Source organism: Muntiacus reevesi, chromosome 2 (genome assembly GCF_963930625.1).
Source record: "Muntiacus reevesi chromosome 2, mMunRee1.1, whole genome shotgun sequence".
Taxonomy (NCBI): Eukaryota; Metazoa; Chordata; class Mammalia; order Artiodactyla; family Cervidae; genus Muntiacus; species Muntiacus reevesi.
The window spans coordinates 23,077,912-23,103,238 of NC_089250.1; the positions used below are offsets into that span (position 1 = coordinate 23,077,912).

The window sequence follows — 25,327 nt, forward strand, 5'->3', positions numbered from 1 at the left end:
GTTGAGAGTTTTCAAGATTGGAGTGCCAACAGCTAGTGATCATTGCTAGCAAAGGACGGAAAATGAGGCTAGAATATTTCAAGTTTGACCTCATCTTTCAGTATTGAGTGATTAATCTGCTTCATACTCACGCATTGTGCTGAGTGTGGAGGGGGAGCGGTTTCAGCAGTTAGCTAGTTATGAACTAGCCCTAGGTTTAGTGTTTATGTGAGGAACTTTGACATCTATTATGATAAAGATGAAAGTTATGTAAGAAAAATTGAACAGCAGAAAGGCTCACAGTGAGCATATTCTGTAATTAGAAATAGCAGGATTGTTACCCTTGTATATTTCTTTGATAAATATAATACTTTTGAATGATATTTTGAAATGAATGATATTTCAGATTTTGTTGTTCAGTCCTTAAGTTGTGTCTGACTCTTTTGTGACCCCATGGACTGTAGCCTGCCAGAATCCTCTGTCCATGGGATTTCCCAGGTAAAAATACTGGAGTGGGTTGCCATTTCCTTTTCCAGGGGATTTTGCTGACCCAGGGATCGAACCTAAGTCCCCTGCCTTGGCAGGTGCATTCTTTACCACTGAACCACCATTTTTTAGGTCTGAAATTTTACAATTTGGCAATGCTAACATAATATTTAAAGGTCATCTTACACTGAACTTCCCTCGTGGTCCAGTGATTGAGAATCCATCTTGCAATACAGGGGACATGGGTTCGGTCCCTGGTGGGGAAACTGAGATCCCACATGCTGTGGGGCCTGCTTGCTGCAGTGAAGACCCAGCACAGTCAGCTAATACTGCTAATAATAAAACCAAAATATCCTCTATAAAATATTTAAAAAAATAATAATAAAGATCATCTCATACTTTAGGGCCATGATGATGTAACTCTCCCTCTTTTCTCTTAGCTTTCTCAGCTGATAGTGAACGCTGGGGGAGTTGCTGCCGTGATCGACTGCATCGGGTCCTGCAAAGGGAACATAAGGCTGCCAGGCATCATGCTGCTCGGCTATGTGGCAGTTCATTCTGAGAACCTGGCAATGGCGGTCATCATTTCCAAGGTTTGCCCTTGCTTCCTTTTCCCCTGATTCTTGCAGCGAGATCCTCTAAGACAGACCACAGATTAATACTCTCCCACAGAGTGTACAATATAACTGATCAGAGATAAAGAATTACCAGCTTTTTTCCAGGCTTACTAGTAAGTTTGCCAGAGCAATATTTAAAATAAGGTTGACTTGGCAGGAAGTTTGAAGTTTTACTCAGTGTTTAATATTAATAAAATGTCAGCACCTCTGAGTGTTAGTATTATCTGTATCTAAGTTAATGTGTATTTTGTATCTTGAAGGATTGGCTTTACAAATATGTAAAGTATACTTTGATTAAAGACAACTAACATACCCAGTGGTCGTTTGTATCATCTTGTACGGATGGCTGTCTCTCCTTTAGCTTCCAGGAGCTAATTTCTCTTCTTAGATGTGGGCAATTCAGAGTGCATGGGCACATGTCGGATAGCAGTGTTTCTGTTTACTTGCTCAAGGTATTTGGCCTTATCTCAGTTTACAACTTGGTATTAACCTACCAGATTGAGTAACCCAGGCTCGTAGTAGGTGCTCAAAAAATATTTGTTGAATGAGTAAATATTGATCTCCTGAAGCACGCTTCAAAGGCTGTGTGCTCCCAGTGTCTCTGGTAACCCTCTAGGGTTCAGGTTTCTTATCTGCCTAGAAAACCCGCTGCTCTATGTTAAACAGAAGTGTGGATTTTTTTTTATCCTTTGCTAATCCTCAGAATAAAAAGGAGCCTCAGATCTTTATTTTCTACCTATTTCTTGATAATACTTTACTTCACTCCCTTTTTATCCTGAGCCTTTCCTTTTGTTCTTCTATTACCGAAGACTCTGATAGTGACTAGGGCAGTAATGCTGCTTTCTGAAGGGTCACAGTGGGGATATTATTGGAATTCTTGATTCTCGGTTCTTGTGTGGATTGTCAGAAAGTCCACACATAGGAGGGACAAGGAAAGAAGCCGCGATTGCTTTTGCTTCCTGTGTTTCTTCCCCAGACTATCCAGGAGGTGCTCCCTCTCTTTGGTCTGGGGCTGCTGGCCTCTCACACCTGGTTGTCTTTCATTTAATTGAAGATCAAGGTGGGGGCAGCAGCAGTTTGAGGCCGATCACATAGCACTGCGTCATTCTTTCTGGTTCTGTGTAGTACTGTCAGGATTGAAAATACCTCCCGTCCAAATAATACTTTCTAACGTTCAAAGCACTTTCATGCTTCTTGTCTCGTTTGCTGTTCATAACAGTCATGGCTAGTAAGTCAGCATTTTGGGGACCGTCTTCTTTTCCTCCTGCTTCTTCATTCTTGGTATGTCTCAGATGTATGGACTTTCTGGAAAGTTGCCTCATTCTGAGGATAGAAAAGATTCTGACCTTTTTTTTTTTTTTTGTATGGGCTGACATACATTTTTAGTTGTAAGAAAGAAGTCAAAGACGTAATATGGCAGATCTCTTCTGGAAATTGGTCTTAGAAGCCAAATTTAGGGACTTCCATGTTGCTCCAGTGTTTAACACTCCTTGTTTCCAATGCATGGGGACTTGGATTTGATCCCTAGTTGGGGAACTAAGATCCCATGTGCTGAGTGGTATGGCCAAAAAATTAAAAAAGAAAAATTGAAAGGTGGAGGAAAAAAAATTATATATGATCATTTGGCCTTTGCTTGTGGGAGAATGACCATATGATAGTGGCTTTTGTGGTACTGAATTTAAGGTGATAATTTAGTGTCAGTATTAGATAATTTAGTGTAGTCTCAAGTTAGAGTTATGCCCATACAGAATGAATTATAATTTGCTTTGGTTATTGGACTCTTCTTTGGGTATATAAGCTGTGATGCATTTGAGGCCCTTTAGTTAATTTTGTTTTATTTAGCTACAATTGAAGTTTGAAGTACAAAATACAAGCACATGCCATCTGTGTAGTAAAAGTACTCATCCCTACTTTGACATTCAGTCAGATTAAATTGGGCAAAACTATTGTGTAAATTTTGACCAAAAGTAGTGGAAATTTACTATTTCAGGAAAGATTTTAGTGAATATATTTCACCTAAAATTTACTTAAATAGGATTCTTGCTCATATTATTCATTTGATTTTGGGTCTATAGTAGGTGTTTTGCTTTTGGATCTCTTGGTGGAAAGTCAATTTTTAAAAAGATTCTAAGTTAACTTTTTTAGTTTAGAAGGGAAGCAAATGGTTTTAAACTCCTATGCATTTTTAATTTGTCACAGTGGTATCTGGCTTTGCCTAAATACTAGCCTGTAGCATCTGTTTTTTGGTTAAATGCCTCTGTTTGGGGAGCAAACGCTAGTAGAGATATTTAGTTTAGTTGGATTGTTACAGATAATTAAGGTAAATTAGTTCTAGTCATTTTATTGACTTGAAAAATGACGGCCCCTGTGAAGTGCTCATTTATTGAACCGTTTAAAGGAAAAAAAGGATCAAGACCGAAATGATTCCTTCTAATGTCTGAGAGACATGGAAGAGCCTTTAATCCTGCTCTGGGTTCGTAACTCTTGCTCTTTTGATCCCCCACTGCAGGGTGTACCCCAGTTGTCACTCTGCTTGTCAGAAGAACCAGAAGACCATATTAAGGCTGCCACCGCCTGGGCCTTGGGACAGATTGGGAGACACACTCCTGAGCACGCACGGGCCGTCGCTGTCACAAACACTCTGCCTGTCCTGCTCTCATTGTACATGTCAACCGAAAGTTCTGAGGATCTTCAAGTGAAAGTAAGTGCTTAATTCTTCATTGTTTTAATGACGATTTGTTAGATTTTTTAATTCATAATATGTAATTTAAAATGTTTTAACTTTTATTGTGGACAATATTTTTTTTTTTGTAAGGCTGATTGATTGATTTTTGTCTGTGCTGGTCCTTGCTGCTGCTCTCAGACTTTCTTTAGTTTCTGCGAGCGGAGTCTACTCTAATTGCAGTGCGTGGGCTCTAGGCACTTGGGCTTCAGCAGCTGCAACTGATGGGCTCACTAGTTGTGGTACATGGGCTTAGTTGTTCCAAGATGTATGTTATCTTTCTGGACCAGGGATGGAACCTGTGTCTCCTGCACTGCAGGGCCGTTTCTTAACCACTGACTGGACCACCAGGGAAGTCCAACAATATCATTTTTCCGAGTCAAGATATAAGTTTATCAGAAGAATTGAGGTGACTCCTTGAAAACGAATTACCCTTGTCTCTCAGAATCAATGATAAACTCTAAAGGAAGTTCTCTATGGGTACAAAGTTGTTTGTGAAACAAATGTCTGACTGTTTCCATCTGCATTTCTATTGACTTTTCTTATGGAATAGGAATTGAATAATAGGACTTTGGAGGTGAAATTGGCCAGAGAGAACTTTAGTCCATTTTAAATTAAAAATTGAGCCTAAAAAAATTTAAAAGGAATGCGTCTCCAAAGGCATTCCTGAAGCATGAGTGACGAGTGACCTCTCCTAACTCCAAGTCTGTCTGAAACCATCTTATATTTGTTCCTTGAAAGGAAAATGACCATACGATTCCCCAAATTAAACATTTTAAAATCTTGTATTAAAAAAATGAGGATTTCTGAAAAAAATGTTACTGATTACTAAAATGGTTCATTAAACATGAATATAAAGTAGGATGGGTTTAAAAAATAATTTTAGAATTTCAAAGAAAGAAAAATGTTTCCCAGCATACTCCCTATTAGGAAAACGTGTAACTTCTTGAAAGTAGCTCTCAGAATTAACTTGGGTTGAGGGAAATACATAGAAAAGACAATAATTCAAAATAAAATGAACAGTAAGTTAAATTACTCTTAAATTTGAAGGAAAACAATAAAGTAACAAATAGGAAAACACATTTTACAACAACTTTAGATAGTATAATGGGACAGGAAATCTATTTGAACTGCATAGTTTGAGGGACTTTGAAAGCTATCGAGTGAGTCATTTATTTGATTTATAAATTTTATAAAAGTGAATTTATGTTGATTTGATTATGTTTACATGTTTTTTTCTCTACAGACTCATTGAGGGAAGTTGATTTCTAAGATTAACACTTTTTCCATTTTTATAAGACTTTTCTAGATCAAAGCAATGATTTAATAGATTTCAAATACTTGTCTCCAATGTTGAGTCTATTCCTTGGCAAAGCATGGTAGATGGTAAAATTGATAATGTGCTAAGGTCTTTTCCTGTGTAACAATTCTGTGATTCTTTGACTTTCTGGTGAGAAACCACAACTGCGTTTCCAGTTTTGAGTTGTCTAAATACAGATGATTTACGTAAGTGTAATTTTAACCTACGTCTGTCATTCTCTTTTTGCCTCAAATTTCTTTAACCCATCATCATCATTGTCTTTCTTCCTCCGTCCCACTCCCCTACTTCCTCCTCTTTCCTTCTCCCTCCTCCTCACTTCTCAGTCCTCCCCACCCTTACCTCTAGTGATCCAGGGACATAAAAGAACACATCAGCTACAGCATGAATAATTAATAGCAGAGTAGATAGCAATTATAGTTTGAGAAACCCTTGCAAATAGTCTCTTAGGGAGCACCATATACTATTTACATGCTACCAAGTTTATATAACTTGATTTTTAATGAATGTTATGATGCTATATTGTATAAATATCATCGGAGTAAAAACGGTTGATTACTTTTCGAAGTCAGATAATTTTTATTGTGTATTAGTTTAACAAAGGTGGTTTTGTTAAAACATTAAGGGTTACTAATAGAAGGTTCCTTCTACCTTTATGTGATACAATATTTATTTTCAGGAAATACAGTGGGTATTAAATTAAAAGTGATTTATCAATCATTATCCTGTCATCAATCTTTCCAAGGCTTTAAATCCATCCAAATATTTTCTTATTGTAGGTACTTAATCATTCCTTTTTTTTCCCTTCTCCAAGGTCTCTTGGAGTCTATCAGTTGTTTTAAAGGCCTTAGAGTAAAAGCCCAAATCCTTTGATTTGACACTATCTTAAAAGGGAAAAGTAACCAAAAACTTTAGGAACTGTCTAATGGTGTTTCTCATTTGTTATTCTGTAGCAGCTTTCAAATTACAAGGCCATGTTGAAGTTGCTTTTGTCCCACAGACCTGCAAGCTTCTGTAGGCATTCTCTAATTGGTTCTGAGCCAGGAGAGCCCAGCAGCAGCCCCTTGGAATTTCTTGCACATTTTCACATGGTCTTACTATCTGCCTGTACCTATGTAATTTCAAATGCCTTATGAAAACTGAAAAAAAACCCATATCTTTTATATAATCATCTTACCTACATATATTTTGAAAATATTCAGGCAGTTGCACTTTCATTTGTTTAGATTCAGAGGTATTAGATGGAATTAGTTTGGCATTTGAATGGTTATAAAACTATTCAAATAGTTATAAAACTATTTCTAACATAATTATTTAAATATTACATTCTTATTGTCTTGCTTGTTCCCCTTTGTTTTTAGCATCTTTATTGAAATATAACTTGTATTCCATATAATTTACCCATCTTAAACTATATAATTCAATGGTTTAGTGAAGATTCACAGGTGCTACCATCACCATAGTCTAATTTTAGAACATTTTATTTTCCCGTTAGCTGTCACTCTATGTCCTCCCTGTCTAGCGCCAGGCAACCATTGTTTTACTATCTGTCTTTGAGGATTTGCCTCTTCTGGGCATTTCATTTAAACAGAACCATACAATATATGTGGCCTTTTGTGCCTGGCTTCTTACACTAAGTGTAAGTTTCAGGGTTCATCCACGTTGTAGCATATATCAATATTTTGTTCCTTTTAATTACCAAATAATTTTCCATTATATTTATATACTCCATTTTGCTTTTCTATTCACTGCTTGGACCTTGAGTTGTTTCTGCTCCTTGACCATTATGAACAATGCCACTGTGAACATTACTGTACAAGTTTTTGTGTCCATGTTTGTTTTCATTTCTCTTGGGTATATACCGGGGAATGGACTAGTGAGGTCATATGATAACTCTTTTTTAACATTTTGAGGAACTGCCAAGCTGTTTTCCAATGTAGTTGTACCATTTTGATTCCCACCAGCAATGTATGAAGGTTCTAATTTTCAGCATCATTGCCATCACTCGTTACTGTCTTTGTTTTTAATTGTAGCCATCCTAGTGGGTGTGAATTTGTATCTCATTGTGGTTTTGATTTGCATTTCCCTGATGGCTAAAGATGCTGAAATTTTTTTTCTTGTGCTTATTGGCCATTTGTATATCTTCTTCGGAGAAATGTCTAATCAGACCTTTGGCCCATTTTTAAATTGGGCTGTTTATGTTTTTATTATTGAAAATCTAAGGATTCTTTACATCTTCTGGAAACAAGCCTTTATCAGATGTATGACTTACAAATCTTTTTTCCTATTCTATGGGTTGTCTTATTGTTTTATTGATGGTATTGTTTACAACAAGTCTTTAAAAAATTTTAATGAGATTCAGTTTATCTTTTTTTTTTTTTTTTGCTCCTGTGCTTTTGGAGCTATATGTGAGAAGGCTTTTCCTAGCACAGAGTCGTGAAGATTTACTCCTGTGTAACCCCCTCATTTAAATAACTATAGCTCTTTGGTCAGAATACTTTCAGAATAAAATTAACTCTTGAATAAAGAAGCATTTTTCATTTTAAGCAGTTTTCAAGAAAGATCATTCATTTTCAACAATGAAAGCAACAATGAATAATTTTTTGTTACTCCTTTCATTTTCTGTGAAAAACAAAGTGGCATCAAGTGTTTGTCTACAATTGACAATTTTGTTTTGCTAATTACTATTCTTATGTGTGTTGTTAATAGGAAAAAAGGGTAGTATTGCTAATCACTTATTGTGGTTTCTACAAGAGCTTTGATCAGTGTGGCTAGAGTCAGTTTTTAGAAATGACAGAAAAATTAATGAATGTAGAATTGTAGATGCTATGCTAGTTTATAGGAAAACCAGGCTCAAACCCGTTGCCCGACATAGATAGTCCATGATTCCTTCCCTAACATCGTCATGTAATATTATATATGTCTAAAGATAAACACTAACTACTAAATGCTGTGACATTTAGCAAAATTCATATTCTCTTATTCATTATTTTGAAGTAACACATTTCTTGATTTTCTGACCTAGGTAAAGGATTTGTTGACCCCACGTAATTTCTGTACAATTCACAGAATAAAATCATAGGAACAATTTTATTTCACTCACGACAGTAAGTCACCAAATACAAGTCGTATTTTCTAAAGGCTTGGACATTTTAAACCCAACATATAACATGATCTTGTGTGTAGAAAATCCTAAGGAATACACACAAACACAGTCACAAATACTAGAACTAATAAGAGTTCAACAAAATCACTGGGTAGAAGGTGAATATGTAAAAACCAACTATGTTTCCATATTCTAGTAGTGAGTAACTCAAATATGAAATTAAGAAAATAGTTTCATTTATAATAGCATCAAAAGAATAAAATATTTAGGGATAAATTTAACAAAAGTATAAGACTTGTACACTGAAAACTATAAAACATTGCTGGAAAAAATTAAAGAAGATCTGAATAAATGAAGAGACATTCCATGTTCACAAATCAGAAGGTTTGATATTGTTAGAATGGCAATTCAATATTGTTAAAAATGATCTACATGTTCAATACAATCCCTGTCAAAATCCCAGTTGTCTTTTTTCCTCAAAAAACTTGAGAAGCTGATCCTGAGATTCATATAGAAATGCAAAGGACTTGAACTTGCCAAAACAATCTTGAAAAAGAAAGACTTACACTGTCCAATTTCAAAACTTTCTATGAAGCTACACAAGCAAGATGCTTACAGAAATACTGTATATATATATCAATGTATTAATCGGATAAAAGTCTGAAATGGACCCTTTTATCATCAACTGATTTTTCACAAAGGTGCCAAGGCAATTTAATGTTAAAAGATAGTTTTTCAGCAAATGGTACTAGGACAATTATTATATCTTCAGACAAAAATATTAATTTGGATCCTTATCTCATACCATACACTAGAATTAACTAAAAATGGATAATACTGATAGATCTAGACGTAAGAATTAAGATTAGAAAACTCTTAGAAGAAAACATAGGAGTAAGTCTTTTTAGCCATGGAATAGGCATTGATTTCTTAGAAATGACACTTAAAGCACAAGTAATAAAAGAAAACACTGATAAATTGGATGTCATCAAAATGAAAAACTTGTATGCCTCAGAAGACATTACTGAAAAAATGAAAAGACAAGCCACAGACTGAAAAATTACTCACAAATCATATATTCAAGCAAGGACTTATATTCAAAATATATAAAGAGCTCTTACAACTCAATAAGAAGATACATAACCTCACTAAACAATGGGCTAAAATGAATAGACATTTCACTGACAAATGACCAGTCAGCACATGGAAAGATATTCAACATCATTAGTCACTAGTGAAACAGAAATCAAAACCATAATGAGATATTACTTCACATTCACAAGAATGACTCTAATTAATAAGACAGAAAATATCAAGTGTTGATCATCTTATGGAGAATTGAATCTTCTTACACCCTACTGGTGAGAATGTAAAATGTTGCAGTCATGTTGAAAAATAGTTTGGTAGTTTCTCAAAATATTAAACATAAATTTACCATTATCACTCAATAACTCTACTCTTCAGTATTTTCCCAAGTGAAAATATTTGCATGTGAATCTTCATAGCAGCATTGTTCACATTAGCCCAAAGTGGAATTAACCCAAATTCCCATCAACTGGTGAATGGATAAACAAAATGTGATAAATCCCTGTAATGGAATACTATTTGACAATGAAAGGAGTGAAGCACTGATATGTGCCATAATGTGGATGAACCTCAGAAACATTATGCTTAGCAAATGAGGCCAGATCCAAAAGTTAACATATTATGATTTCATTTATATGGATGGTCCAGAAGAGCAGAGGAGACAGGAAGTGGATTAGTAATTGTCTGGGGTTGGTAGGGGTAAGTAGAGGAGGGAATATGGAATCACTATAAATGGGCATGGGTTTTTGGGATGATGAAGAAAAGTTCTAAAATTAGATTGTGGTGATGGTTTCACAACTCTGTAAATTTACTAAAAATTCATTGAACCTTGCACTTAAAATGAGTGAATTTATGGTATGTAAATTATATCTCAATAGTGTTGTTAAATAATCTTAAGCCCAGATATTGACAAGTAAACAAAAATCTTAACTAATATACTAATATTTGTTTCATGCTAGATAATACAGCTGATTATTATTAATGATATACATCCTGATATAGAAGTTTATGGTCAAAAATCAAGTATATATCTTGATGAAGGATAGTAAAGTTCAGTGGATTCCTACTGTCATTAGAGTTCTTGGTTAATAACTTGACAGTCTGTCACCAGCTTGGAACTATTAGGATTGGGGTATGGCTGTCTGGTACAGTGAATGTGATCTCCACTAGCACATTAGTAGGCTTTGTCACCAACAGCTGTTAAGTTCATCATAAAGCTCTTCATTTCATTTTCAAACTCCAGAACACAAGACGTGACTTTTTGTCAAGCTTTCATTGATTGCTTACTTTGGTTTGTATTTTGCTTTTTATTTCAATAGAGTAAAAAAGCCATAAAGAATATCTTACAAAAATGCACCTATTTACCAGCTCTTGAACCATTTCTGTATGATGCTCCTCCCAATATTCTGAAGCACGTGGTTGGACAGTTCAGTAAGGTAAGACATGCTCTTTTAGCCTGGAAGTGGGGAAAGAGAATTAAAACAAGGTACTAACTTGAATTTTTCTGTTGGGTCAATGTTTTCTTCTGTAAGATGGGGACAGGGTTTTACTGTTTGATTTTACTGATCATATCGACAGGGTAATATAGGTTAATAAAATTCACACATAAATAATTCACACTTCCTTCTTCATCATGCTTCCTCATAGCCTCTGTACTGTCTTTTTTCTGTTCTTGGAGAGTAAGAGAGTCAACATGTGAAAACCTCATAACCCTTTGGTAGTTTTCGTGTTGTCTGTTAGTCTCACTCAGCTGGGAACAACTGCAAAGATCCCCACAGTATTTTTTGCGAAATCCATGCACTTACTGGAGATGCTTCCAGACAAACATTTGGAATGTATTGGCTTATTTGGTGACCACTCTTTAACCAGCATGGCTGTCATGTTTCTTAGCTCACTGCAGACTCAAGATAGTAAGGTGGAAAGGTCAAGCTGCTGGAAGGGGTTCGGCCAGAGGAACTGGCTGCTGACGGCTGAGGCCGAGAGGGTGTGTGTGTTCCCACCGCTGTGGATGACCAGGAGGGGGCCTAAGTCATCAAGAGGTGGTCAGGTTGTGTTCAGGCTGGATTTAAGAAAATAGGGTCTTTGAAATTAGTATCTCAGTGTGGCTGTGAGCTCAGGCTCTGGAGCTGGGTTGCCTGGGTTTCTACTAGCAGCAATACCTTTAACGATGTCTTGACCTCTCTAAACCTTAGTATAATTACCCATAGACGGGGACTAATAAGAGAACCTATTTTATAGGGTCAATGTAAAGATTAATGAGTTGTTATATGTATAGAGTTTAGCCTAATCCCAGGCACTCAAAAACAAAAACAAAAACAAAAAACCCCCACAAACCCCCAAAAAGTTGTTTTTGAGAAATAAAACATAAAAGTGCTAAAGGCTGACTTTAAAAAATTAATAAAAATGAATGGGGGCCAAATTCACTTGAAGCGTCAGTTATAAGACTATATAAAGGAGGTACTACTGTTGTGTACTATATTTCTACAAATAATAAACAAAAACTGTATGTTGTTAAAATGTTTAAGCTAGGCCCTACAGCAGAGTAGATCTAGTTTTAGGTATTCCTCTGAAAGATCATACTGTCTTTGACGCATTTCTGTGATCTCCAACACCTTGCTGCCCCTTAAGCACCATAGTCACTGGATGGCAGGAGGTTTTACATTGCTGAAGCCCCCTCAGGATACAGCTCTGCGTATTAAACACCTGTGCTCTGTCTTCTTCCTTCTAAGAAAATAATAAGGGGACTTCCCTGGTGGTCCAGTGGCTAAGACTGTGCTCCCAGTGCAGGGGGCCCAGGTTTAATCCGTGGTTGGGGAATTAGATCCCGTATAACACATCGAAGATCCCACATGTTGCAACTAAGCCCTGGTGCAGTCAAATGAATACGTTAAAAAAAAAAAAAAAAGAATTAAAAAAAAAAGAAAATAATCAACCTTTGCTTTCTGGATGCTAAGTAAGAAAGCAACCAACTAATTTGATCAGCTAAGAGGGAGGAAAGTGTAAGGGGACAAGTGGATCATCTATAGACCGTCATCATCTCTTGTGCATAGCTGACATTATTTCTGAAAGTTTCATTTCATACTCTAATCTTTCAGGCTACCAGGAGTGAGATATTCTAGTTTTATTGAACTTGCTGTGAAAATGAACACTAGCCTGAACTGAGTTCAAAATAAGTCACTTTTAAAGTAAGTCAGTGGGATTTGTGGAAGTTAGCTAAGATAAAATAAACACAATACCACATACCACATACTCTTATGTGCCTTTAGGAATATTTGCTTCAGGTAGAGTTTTACCTTTTCTTAATCTAAGGATCCAGAGCACTAGAAAAGAGAGAGGAAAGCAAGGCAGAAGATAAAAAAATATTAATTTAAAAGATAGGCGATAATAAAAACCCTCCAGGCCAAACAAAATATTTAAAGCCTATAGGCATTTCCACTTTTTAGAAACATGCACACTTAGTGTCATCTTTTATTGTCTAGTTGATGTGTATTATCATTCTAATAGCAAGATCCCTTTGTAGTTTTAGTTTTGTTAGATGCCTACAAGTTAAGCATTAAGGGATAGGCGAAAAATAGTAAGACCAAGTTCTTTTTCAAGGAACTTTATAATTGAGCTGGGGGACTGGATGAAACAATCAGAAAACACTTCAGTGTGCTAGACTTCATGATAAACTTTAAAAAATTTTATTTTTTAATAGCTTCTGGGATCTTAGTTTCCTGGTCAGGGATGGAACCCTGTGCCCTCTGCAGTGGAAGTGCAGAGTCTTAATAACCCCTGGACCACCAGGGAAGTCCCTAATAGTTAAACTATTATGTGGCAAGTGCACTGAAAGGGGTCTAACAGAACGCTTTGAGAGAAGAAATGTACCCAGCTCAGCCTGGGAAAGAGAGTAGGGGTGTCCCAGAGAAAGTTTCTTAAACGAAGTTACTCCCAAGTAATGTGAGAAGTGTGTGGAGGGCAGAAGGGATTTCAGAGAAGAGGAAGCAGCATAGGCAAAGCAAAAAATGGTTCAGACGCACCCTTTGAAGTTATTGAAACAAAATTTAGTGTAGAGGTTGGTATGGAAGGATTTCGGAGAGTTATTTAGGACCTGAGTCACAGAAGACCCTCTGTGCCTTGTTAAGGAGCTTGCCTTTAACTTTGGAGAGACCTTGAATGGCTGTAAGTGAAGGACGGCCACTGTTTTTTATCATAACTATACGGTTGGATCTCTATTACCTTTGCTTCTGTTCATTGCCTTTAATGCATCTCCACAGCATACCAAGTTGATACATTTCCCAAAAGGCTGCATTTTTCTTAGAATCATTTGCAAATTTAGGCTCATTATGTTCCAGGTATATTAGACATAAATTCTCTTTTTCATTTCCTCATATATTATTGCTTTTCAAGAGTAAAAATCCACCTTGGAAAAGAAAAGCTGACAGTTTTATGTGCTTCACTTTTCAAGGTGCTGCCACATGATAGCAAAGCTCGACGACTTTTTGTAACAAGTGGTGGACTTAAAAAGGTGCAAGAGATAAAAGCAGAACCTGGATCTCTCCTTCAAGAATATATCAACAGCATTAACAACTGTTACCCAGAAGAAATAGTAAGGTAGGAAAAATGAACTTTGGGAAGGTCAGTGTTATTCTGTTTTTCTATTCTCAAATTGAGATTTTTATATCCACCGTGCGAAAATGTGGACTTTGAAATAGCACAGAAGACCAACATATACTCCTGCTTCTCCCTCGGTCTCTTTTCCTTCAAATTAAATGATGCTCTGATTGACACATACTTTTCCAAATGAAACTGAAATGTCATTTGAGACATTTCTGTACTAATTTAATGTATGCTTTACTAAAGAGTACCCAAATACAGAGTTCAAAGTAAATTATCAACTGTTAATAGAAAGTGTTTGATTTTTATAGTTCCCTGCATATTGTTTCTCTGCCTTAAGCTCACATTCATATTAATGAGACTATTATTACAAATTACTGCTATTACAGATAGAAAGGAGATGTTGATGGAATACTCTGTTCAGTTCACTCGCTCAGTCATGTCCTACTCTTTGTGACCCCATGGACTGCGGGATGCCAGGCTTCCCTGTCCATCACCAATTTCCAGAGCTTGCTGAAACTCATGTCTGTCGAGTTGGTGATGCCACCCAACCATCCTCTGTCGTCCCCTTCTCCTCCTTCCTTCAGTCTTTCCCAGCATCAGGGTCTTTTCCAATGAGTCAGTTGTTTGCATCCGTTGGCCAAAGTATTGGAGTTTCAACTTCAACATCAGTCCTTCCAGTGAATATTAAGGATTAATTTCCTTAGGATTGACTGGTTTTATCTCCTTGCAGTCCAAAGGACTCTCAAGTGTCTTCTCCAATATCACAGTTCAAAAGCATCAATTCTTCAGCGCTCAGTTTTCTTTATGGTTCAACTCTTACATCCATACATGACCACTGGGAAAACCATAGCTTTGACTAGACAGACCTTTGTTGACAAAGTGATGTCTCTGCTTTTTAATATGCTGTATAGGTTGGTCATAGCTTTTCTTTCAAGGAGCAAATGCCTTTTAATTTCATGGCTTCAGTCACCATCTGCAGTGCTTTTGGAGCCCAAGAAAATAAAGTCTATCACTGTTTCCATTGTTTCCCCAGCTATTTGCCATGAAGTGATGGGACCGGATGCCATGATCTTCATTTTTTGAATGTTGAGTTTTAAGCCAGTTTTTTCACTCTCCTCTTTCACTTTCATCAAGAGGCTCTTTAGTTCCTCTTTGCTTTCTGCTCTAAGGGTGGTGTCATCTGCATATCTGAGGTTATTGATATTTCTCCCAGCAGTCTTGATTCCAGCTTGTGCTTCATCCAGCCTGGCGTTTCACATGATGTACTCTGCATGTAAATTAAATAAGCAAGGTGACAATGTACAGCCTTGACGTACTCCTTTCTCAATTTGAACCAGTCCGTTCTTCTATGTCTGGTTCTAACTGTTGTTTCTTGACCTACATACAGATTTCTCAGGAGGCAAGTAAGGTGGTCTGGTATTCCCATCTGTTGAAGAATTTTCCACAGTTTGTTGTGATCCACACAGTGAAAGGCTTTGGCATAGCTAATAAAGCAGAAGTAGATGTTTTTCTACTCAGCCATAAAACAGAATGAAATATTGCCGTTTGCAGCAACATGGATGCAACTAGAGATTATCATAATAAGTGAAATAATTCAGAAAGACAAATACTATATGATATCACTATATGTGGAATCTAAAATATGTCACAAATGAATCTATCTATAAAACAGGAATAGACTCACATACTTAGAGTACAGACTTGGGTTGCCAAGAGTGAGGAAAGACTGGGAGGTGGAATTAGCAGACATAAACTGTTATATAGGATGTTTAAACAACAAGATCCTACTGTATAGAGTAGGGAAGTATATTCAATATCCTTTGATAAACCATAATGGAAAAGAATATAAAAAGAAGAATGTCTGTATGTGTATAACTGAGTCACTTGGCTGTATAACAGAGTTTGGCACAACATTGTAAATCAACTGCATCAGTAAAAGAATAGACAGAGATGTTGAATGGCAAAAAGAAAGCTACTATCTGTATCTGAAAAAAATGATCTTTATGAAATGCAGATTCTTCATAGTAATGTAGCAGGAAGTTGTCTTCAAGATAAGTTTTTATAAATTTATTTTCACAATCGGCGTATAACTGCTTTACAATACTGTGTTAGTTTCTGCTGTACAACAAAGTGAATCAGCTGTATGTATACACGCAGTCCCTCCTTCTGAGCCTCCCTCTTACCCCTCCAGGTCATAACAAAGCCCCGAGTTGAGCTCCCCTTACTGTACAGCAACTTCCTGCTGGCTATCTGTTTTACATACAGGAGTCAGCGCTACGCTCTCCATTCATCCCACCCTTGTCTTCTCCCACGGTGTCCACAAGCCTGTTCTCTAAGTCTGTGTCTCCATTCCTGCCCTGCAAATAGGTTCATCAGTACAATTTTTCTAGATTCCATATATATGTGTTAATATTTGTTTTTTTTCTCTCTGACTTACTTCACTCCATATGACAGAATCTAGGTTCATCACATGATGACAGATGACCCAATTTCATTCCTTTTTATGGCTGAGTAATATTCCATTATTTATGGGTACCACATCTTCTTTATCCATTCATCTGTTGATGGACATCTAGGTTGCTTCCATGTCCTGGCTGTTGTAAATAGTGCTGCAGTGAACACTGGGATGCATATGTCTTTTGAATTATGGTATTCTCGGGGTATATACCCAGGAGTGGGATCCCTAGTTCACAAGGTAGTTCTATTTTTAGTTTTTTAAGGAACCTCTATACAGTTTTCCATAGTGACTGTACCAATTACATTCCCACCAACAGTGTAGGAGTATTCCATTTTCTCCACACAATCTCTAGCATTTAGTAATCAATATTTAAATTATTAATGAGCTATTTAACATTTTTTATACTAAGTTCTGGAAATCTGGTGGGCATTTTGTCACTTCCAGCACATCTCAATTTAGATATTAAATTTCATTGGAAATGCATGATCTGTATTTAGATTACATAAAGTTTACAGTTGAAAAAGTAGATATGCAAGTTGTTCCAAACACACTTAAATTTTTTCCAATAACTGAGTTGAATATCAGTTATTAATATTTTCAATTAAAATTTAATATAAAAGTCAGTTCCTCAGTCATATTTCTAGGGCTCGAGAGCCACCTGTAGCTAGTGGCTACCATGTGAAACAGCATGATTTTTAAAGTTTTGGTTTTTCTAAATCCACTCACTCTTTACCATTTCTATAAAAAGTATTTACTTTGTGTCTATGCATTTATAAGACCTAGGAAGGTGAGGCCTGGTTTAAAATTTGTGACTAACTCATAGAGAGACAGCTGTAACTTCCTTGGTCTAGGAATACTTTGAAGAGACTCACTGTCTAGGGGCAATTTTTCTCAAGGGTAGGAGGCCTTTTGGGACTTCCCAAGTGGCTAGGATACACCCAGATAAAGAATCTACCTGCCAATGCAGGAAACACAAGAGATGTGGGTTCAATTCCTGGGTTGGGAAGATCCCATGGAGAAGGAAATGGCAACCCAATCCCATATTCTTGCTGAGATAATCCATGGACAGAGGAGCCTGGCAGGCTACAGTCCATGGGGTTGCAAAGAGTCAGACACAGCTGAGTGAGCAATCACACGAGCCTTTGGTGCAGAAATATTCTTTAATGTAGCTCTTTATGTATGCATGTATGCACATGTTTATCTGTGACTGCTTATAAGCACACTATTGAGAAAACGCAGCTCTTTTATCCACAGTAACTTGACAAATTGTGGAAGAAACTAATGTAACATAAGTTATGAGTTTTTAAGTCAAGCACCTGAGGAGAGATAAAGATAATTAACAAAGGATAAAGTAAGTCTTGAATGTTAGGTTTATCTGGAGAAAACACCTTAGGAGGTTTAATTATTCCAAGTGTTTTAGAAAATTTTAAATTACACTTGCTAGTTTTTTTAATCCATTTATTGTATCATATATTTGTTGTGATCCACACAGTCAAAGACTTTGGCGTAGTCAAAAAAGCAGAAGTAGATGTTTTTCTGGAATTCTCTTTTTCAATGATCCAACAGATGTTGGCAATTTGATCTCTGGTCCCTCTGCCTTTTCTAAATCCAGCTTGAACATCTGGAAGTTCTCAGTTCATGTACCATTGAAGTCTAGCTTGGAGAATTTTGAGCATTACTTTGCTGGCATGTGAGATGAGTGCAGTTGTGCGGTAGTTTGAACATTCTTTGACATTGCTTTTCTTTGGGATTGGGATGAAAACTGACCTTTTCCAGTCCTGTGGCCACTTCTGAGTTTTCCAAATTTGCTGGCATATTGAGTGCAGCGCTTTCACAATGTCATCTTTTAGGATTTGAAATAGCTCAACTGGAATTCCATCACCTCCACTAGCTTTGTTTGTAGTGATGCTTCTTAAGGCCCTCACTTGACTTCACATTCCAGGATGTCTGGCTCCAGGTGAGTGATCACACCATCGTGATTATCTGGCTCATTAAGATCTTTTTTGAACAGTTCTTCTGTGTATTCTTGTCACCTCTTCTTAATTATCTTCTGCTTCTATTAGGTCCATACTGTTTCTGTCCTTTATTGTGCCCATCTTTGCATGAAATGTTCCCTTAGTATCTCTAGTTTTTTTGAAGAGATCTCTAGTCTTTCCCATTCTGTTGTTTCCCTCTATTTCTTTGCATTGATCACTGAGGAAGGCTTTTTTATCTCTCCTTGCTATTCTTTGGAACTCTGCATTCAGATGGTTATGTCTTTCCTTTTCTCCTTTGCCTTTAGCTTCTCTTCTTTTCACAGCTATTTGTAAGCCCTCCTCAGACAACCATTTTGTCTTTTTGCATTTCTTTTTCTTGGGGATGCTTTTATCGCCACCTCCTGTACAGTGTCACAAACCTCTGTACATAGTTCTTCAGGCACTCTGTCTATCAGATCTAATCCCTTGAATCTATTTGTCACTCCCACTGTATAGTCATAAGGGATTTGATTTAGGTCATACCTGAGTAGTCTAGTGGTTTTCCCTACTTTCTCCAATTTAAGTCTGAATTTGGCAGTAAGGAGTTTATAATCTGAGCCACAGTCAGATCCCGGTCTTGTTTTTGCTGACTGTATAGAGCTTCTTCATCTTTGGCTGCAAAGAATATAATCAGTCTGATTTTGGTGTTGACCATCTGGTGTTATTCACAGGTAGAGTCATCTCTTGTGTTGTTGGAAGAGGGTGTTTCATATGACCAGCATGTTCTCTTGGCAAAACTCCATTAGCCTTTACCCTGCTTCATTTTGTACTCCAAGGCCAAACTTGCCTGTTACTCCAAGTATTTCTTGACCTATTACTTTTGTATTCCAGTTTCCTGTGATGAAAAGGACATCTTTTTTGGTGTTAGTTCTAGAAGGTCTTGTAGGTCATCATAGAATTGTTCAACTTCAGCTTCTTGGCATTAGTGTTTGGAGCATAGACTTGTAGTACTGTATATTGAATGGTTTGCTTTGGAAAGGAACAGAGATCATTCTGTCATTTTGGAGATTGCACCCAAGTACTGCATTTTGGACTCCTTTGTTGACTATGAGGGCTACTCCATTTCATTTAAGGGTTTCTTGCCTGCAGTAGTAGACATAAGGGTCATCTGAATTAAATTCACCCATTCTGGTCCATTTTAGTTCACTGTTTCTAAAACAGCCATCTCCTGTTTGACCACTTTCAATTTACCTTAATTCATGGACCTAACTTTCCAGTTCCGATGCAGTATTGTTTCTTACAGCATTGAACTTTACTTCCACCACCAGTCACATCCACAACTGGATGTTGTTTTCGCTTTGGCCCCGTCTCTTCTTTCTGGAGTTATTTCACCACTCTTCTCCAGTAGCATATTGGGTACCTACTGACCTGGGGAGTTCATCTTTTTTAGTGTCATATCTTTTTGCTTTTTCATACTAATCATGAGGTTCTGAAGACAAGAATAGTGAAGTACTTTGCCATTCCCTTCTCTAGTAGACCATGTTTTGTCAGAACTCTCCACCATGTTTTGTCAGAACTCTCCACCATGACCCATCTGTCTTGGGTGACCCTACACGGCATGGCTTATAGTTTCATTGAGTTAGACAAGACTGTGATGTGCCATGTGCCTCCTGAGAAATCTGTGTGCAGGTCAAGAAGCAACAGTTAGAACCAGACATAGAACAATGGACTGATTCCAAATTGGGAAAGGAGTACATCAAGGCTGTACATTGTCACCCTGATTATTAACTTATATGCAGAGTACATCATGGGAAATGCTGGGCTGGATGAAGCACAAGCTGGAATCAAGACTGCTGGGAGAAATATCAATAATCTCAGATATGCAGATGACACCACCCTTAGAGCAGAAAGCAGAGAGGAACTAAAGAGCCTCTTGATGAAAGTAAAAGAGGAGAGTGAAAAAGCTGGCTTAAAACTCAACATTCAAAAAATGAAGATCATGGCATCTGGTCCCATCACTTCATGGCAAATAGCTGGGGAAACAATGGAAACAGTGATAGACTTTATTTTCTTGGGCTCCAAAATCACTGCAGATGGTGACTGCAGCAAAAGCTATGACCAACCTATACAGCATATTAAAAAGCAGAGGCATCACTTTGTCAGCAAAGGTCTGTCTAGTCAAAGCTATGGTTTTCCCAGTAGTCATGTATGAATGTGAGAGTTGGACCATAAAGAAAACTGATCACTGAAGAATTGATGCTTTTGAACTGTGGTATTAGCGAAGACTTTTGAGAGTCCCTTGGGTTGCAAGGAGATGAAACCAGTCAATCTTAAGGAAATCAATCTGAATATTCATTGGAAGGACTGATGCTGAAGCTCCAATACTTTGGCTCCTTTGAAAATACCCTTTCTTTGTCATTGCATTGATACTCCTTAAATATTTTGCTGTGTTTCTGGCACAGTCTTGTGAGCTGGTGTTCTCTTCCTTGATCATTTCTAACCTCATACACAAAGCATTCCTGCAGTATAATTGGTTGGTGTATTAGAGATTTCATTCAAAGAATTATTTCAGATAAATATCTTACATTGAATCTTTTGTGCATACTGTGCCAAATCTTTTCACAAAAATCTAATAGAAAATTTTCTTTTTCAGGTATTATTCCCCTGGATATTCAGAAACACTTCTGCAGAGAGTGGACAGCTATCAACCACTTACTAACTGAGAAAAGTTACATTTTTATTCTCAAATTAACAGCAGAGTATTTGTGAATGATATTAATTAAAGTTCTAAGTATTCGAACTAAATACATACTAATTTAGTCATTGTGAAATACTTTTGGATAATATTTTCTAAATTTATGTAACACTTTAAAAAATGAGTGGTTTGAATGTATGAAGGAACTAGTCATGATCCTTTGCATAGGATCTGATGGAAAGGCAAATTTAAAAAAGACAATAAAGGGTCTTTACATATTTGTTATTGTTCCATTAAAGACCACACATGCACACACTTCTAGCTAAATATAGAAGAAAGATAGTGTTCAGAAAATCTTAATTAATTTGCCAGTGCCTCATAGGCACAAGCAAGGAAGGCTGACCTTGGGAAGTCCAAGGATACCCAGGGGAAGTAGTTGCAAGAGGACACAGGGACAAAGTGCAAGGCATTTGAAAGAAGCTGACGCTGGCTCCACAAATGCATTATCTGAACACATGAACTCTGCGGGTACCCTGGCAGGTTTTCCTAAGAATTTAGGAAGTTTCCTCTTCCTCCAAAGTTTTCTACCTCTCATCTTACTCTTCCCTGAACTGTTCCTTACCTTTCCTGGGGCTGGATAGTGTAGAAGTCAATATTAAGCATTGTACTGTTGCAGACATCCCTCTCATTTTCATTGAAAGGCTTCTTCTTAGTCTAGGCCTGCTATTGAAGCAAGTAAAATGGGTCCTCAGTGTTCCGTTGTCCTAGTTTCACATTTCCAAGTTTCAAAAGTCACATTTTCAGGGATTTAAGGAAAATTTTGAAAAAGATACCATTCGACTCAGACTTTACATGCGTTTTCACAAATGGAGCTGAAAGGAAGATAAGAGGGAGTTGTTATAAAATTTTAAATAAAAAAAGCATTAGTTTTGTCCTTTTTATTTTTCCTATGTGGTGTTTCTAACCTTGGGGAATATATGATGGGATTCAGGAGTCTTGGTTAGTTGGCATGTGTGTGTCTTTTTTTTTTTTTTTTTATTTAAAGGGACATTCCTGACAGTGATCTACCCAGGAGGCCTGAAGAGGAAGTAAATGATAACCAGAGAGTCCCTTGGACATAGTTTCCAATCAGGTTAGCCTTCAGGTTTCCTATTGGACTCTTTTTTTCCCCATCTCAGAAGAAACCTATCCATTTATTTTTTATATTTTCTAGACTAATCTCTGTCATCATTTTCTAATAATATGTAGCTTTGTTGTATCTTTTAAAATTTTATCAAACCCAAGATAAAGATAAAATTTTATCAAACCCAAATCCATTTCTTTTTGCCTTGTATCAGTCTAGCAAATGTTATGGGAATGGTGAATTTCTCATTATGTATTTCTTGCTATTATATTTTTTGTTTGAGAAATTTCACTTCTTACATCATTTCATACTTACCAAATAGCTTTAAATTAAGGAAAATAAAACATTTAATAGAGTTTGAATGGGTGTTTCAAGGTAATCATATGCAATTTGGAAAATGTATGCTATGAAATATTTCTTGGCTTAAAGCAAAATGAAGCTGTCTTTATTCTTTGAAAAGTCTATTAAGAGATTAAAAAAAAAATTTTTTTTCTATTTATACTAGAGGAAAAATAGCATTTGTCCTCTATTCTTTGTTATTTTCAGTCCTGGTTTGAATTTTGCCAATTCCAATCCTCTGGCCTGAACAAACCCTGTCTTACTATTTCCCCTCCCTGGCCCCTGAAGTTTATTTGAAATTCAACTGTCATTAGGATATCTCTTTAACTTAGATTAACAGCAGTTTATTTTTAGGACTTCGGGAACAGAGTGGGTGAATCTTACTATTGATTGAACTTTATTCATTCAGTCACCTGTTGCAGAAATAGGTGCATACATATCAGTGATGCCTGAAAGGAGATTAACATTTGGGTTCTAGTCAGTCTGTCAGTTAGTAAGACTGATAATACTTGTTCAGCTGACTCATAAGATGCTTATGATGATAGATTGCATTGATGCATAAAACAATTTTGTCAACTATTTCATTCTGTACAAACCAATATGTGATTTAGGGACAATCTTGACAGTCAATGAATATACTTTTTGGCCAGCAATTGGGCACACACCAGGCCCCACACTCTTAGATAAGTAGAGTTTATACCAGATGACTTATGATAAAGAAAAGCTAAATTTCCTGCCCTCATGGAGTTTTCTGATATAAACACATTTGCCCAGACACAGGGAGTAAAATAGATAGAAGACACTGACCACCAAATAGGCATATTTCATGCAGTATGTAAAAACAAATGACAACCTCATATTTACAACAGGAGGTTGATCTGTTTTTCTAACCTTTCCTCTCAAACTATCCCCTTAAATACAGGATTAAAGATTTACTTGTTTCTAAACTTGATTTGAGGTCCTGCTTAACATAAACCCTGACCTTAAATTCCTGGGTAAGGCCATCTCCAATTCAAGATGTCAAGTTGAGAAACTAACCTTGAAAGAATGAAGGATTTTTCTGTTGTGTTTTCAGATCTCCAACCCTTTCCTTAAATTCATAAACCCTGACCTTAAATTCCTGGGTAAGGCCAACTCCAGTCTAAGATGTCAAATTTAGAAACTGACCTTGAAAGCATGAAAGATTTGTTGTGTTTTCCAGTCATCTAACTTTGATTAAGTTAGGTGCTAGCAAGTGGTGAGGTTTGTGTATACTGTGTTTTATTTTGCTACAAAATTCACTGTGTAGAAAAAACAGATTTGTAGCTTTTCTATTTCAGAGATTAAAAGGATCAAATGGCTGTCTTAATTGTAACTATTGCATTTACCCATTGGTTAAGGCATTTTGGACTTTTTTTTAGGATCAAACTGGCTTTAATTATTTTTTTTTAATTGTATAGTTTTTTTGCAATATTATAATAGCTTCAGGTGTACAACACAGTGATTCAATAATTCTATAGATTATACTCCATTTAAAGTTACTATAAATTACTGGCTATATTCCCTGTTCTATTTAATGTATCCTTTTATACATAGTAATTTGTGCCTCTTAATTCCCTACCCCTAATTTGCCCTTCCCCTTTTCCCTCTTCCCACTGGGAACCACTGTATCTGTGTCTGTTTCTGTTTTATTATATTCATTTCTGTATTTTTTATATTCCAGATACAAGTGAGATCATGCAGTATTTGTCTTTGTCTGACTTAGTTCATGTAGCATAATTCCCTCCAAGTCCATCCATGTTGTTACATCAACTATTAGTTTCTTTTACCTTGTTTTGTCACTGACAACTGTAAGGGGAGAAGAGGAATTTGGACCATTAATTTGCAGCGTGTCTTACTGACAGTTAAATACGGTGGTTTGTTCTGTTTTCTGAAGGTTATTTAATTAAATTCATGACCTATGATGCTAACTAGCTCCACATCTAAAATAATTGCTTCTCTGTAGGTGATATGTAAAGCCGGGATTGATTTTCTCCTGGCCGATAGCTCTCCTTTCTGAGTCATGAATGTCATCTCCACTCTCCTCCCCACATAATTTGATCTGTGTATTTGATCACTATTTAGTATACACTTCACTAAACAGATGTCTGAGTAATTAAAATCCCACATGGGCACACTCATCAGTGAGCTACATCTATTTAACAGTCAGCCTAGAAACTTCTCACCCTCGGCTCTTCTCATCCTGGTGTCATCTGTCACTGGCCTTTAGCAGGCTTTAAATATTAGAGTTCAAACCTGGCTATGTTTGTTTTCCTGTATTCATAGAATCTCTCCTTTCATTCTCAGCTTGCATTTTCCCCACAAGTCCCTGATCTCTTTCTCCTTCAATTCACCTGGAATTTATGTCCAGTTTTCTACCAGCATTTAAATTCTCATTGGATGAATCATCCTATATTTCATTCATGCCAGCACCAGAGGAAAAAAAAAGAAAAATCAGAACAGTGTTGTCAGAGCCATGGATTAAGAGTGCTTTTTATTTTTTTTCCCCTGAGGCATAGCCAAATATTTCAGTCTGCACAATCCCCCAATTTTTTTTTTTTTTTAACTATTTGAGATCAAATCCTGGAAACCTGCTTGGTGGCTACAGGTCACTGAAGGATTTTGATGGCCAAGAATTATAGAAGGAAAGAATGTGGGTTTGGAGCAGAAAAGGGAAGCTAGGAAGGACTTACTACATGAAATTTACTCACTTTTGTGAGAGGATTTAGATAGAACTTTATTGATGAAAATGTTTATACTTAGGCAATATTCTTATGATAAATCTTAACAACACTGATATAACACTACAAACAACTTGAGGTCAAT

The 25,327-nt window shown here is 36.6% G+C and overlaps 1 protein-coding gene across 2 annotated transcripts in view; it reads left to right on the top strand.

The window, feature by feature from the left end:
• The window catches only part of SPAG6 (sperm associated antigen 6), a 59,630-nt gene extending 38,547 nt beyond the window's left edge, over window positions 1–21,083 (top strand). For both annotated transcript variants that reach the window (XM_065919557.1, XM_065919558.1), the window contains 5 exons: window positions 906–1,058; window positions 3,592–3,783; window positions 10,634–10,750; window positions 13,762–13,907; window positions 20,980–21,083. In XM_065919557.1, coding sequence (XP_065775629.1) covers window positions 906–1,058; window positions 3,592–3,783; window positions 10,634–10,750; window positions 13,762–13,907; window positions 20,980–21,049 — 678 coding nt within the window. In that variant the 3' untranslated portion in view covers window positions 21,050–21,083. The remainder of the gene's footprint in view (window positions 1–905; window positions 1,059–3,591; window positions 3,784–10,633; window positions 10,751–13,761; window positions 13,908–20,979) is intronic.
• The last annotated feature ends 4,244 nt before the right edge of the window (window positions 21,084–25,327 follow it).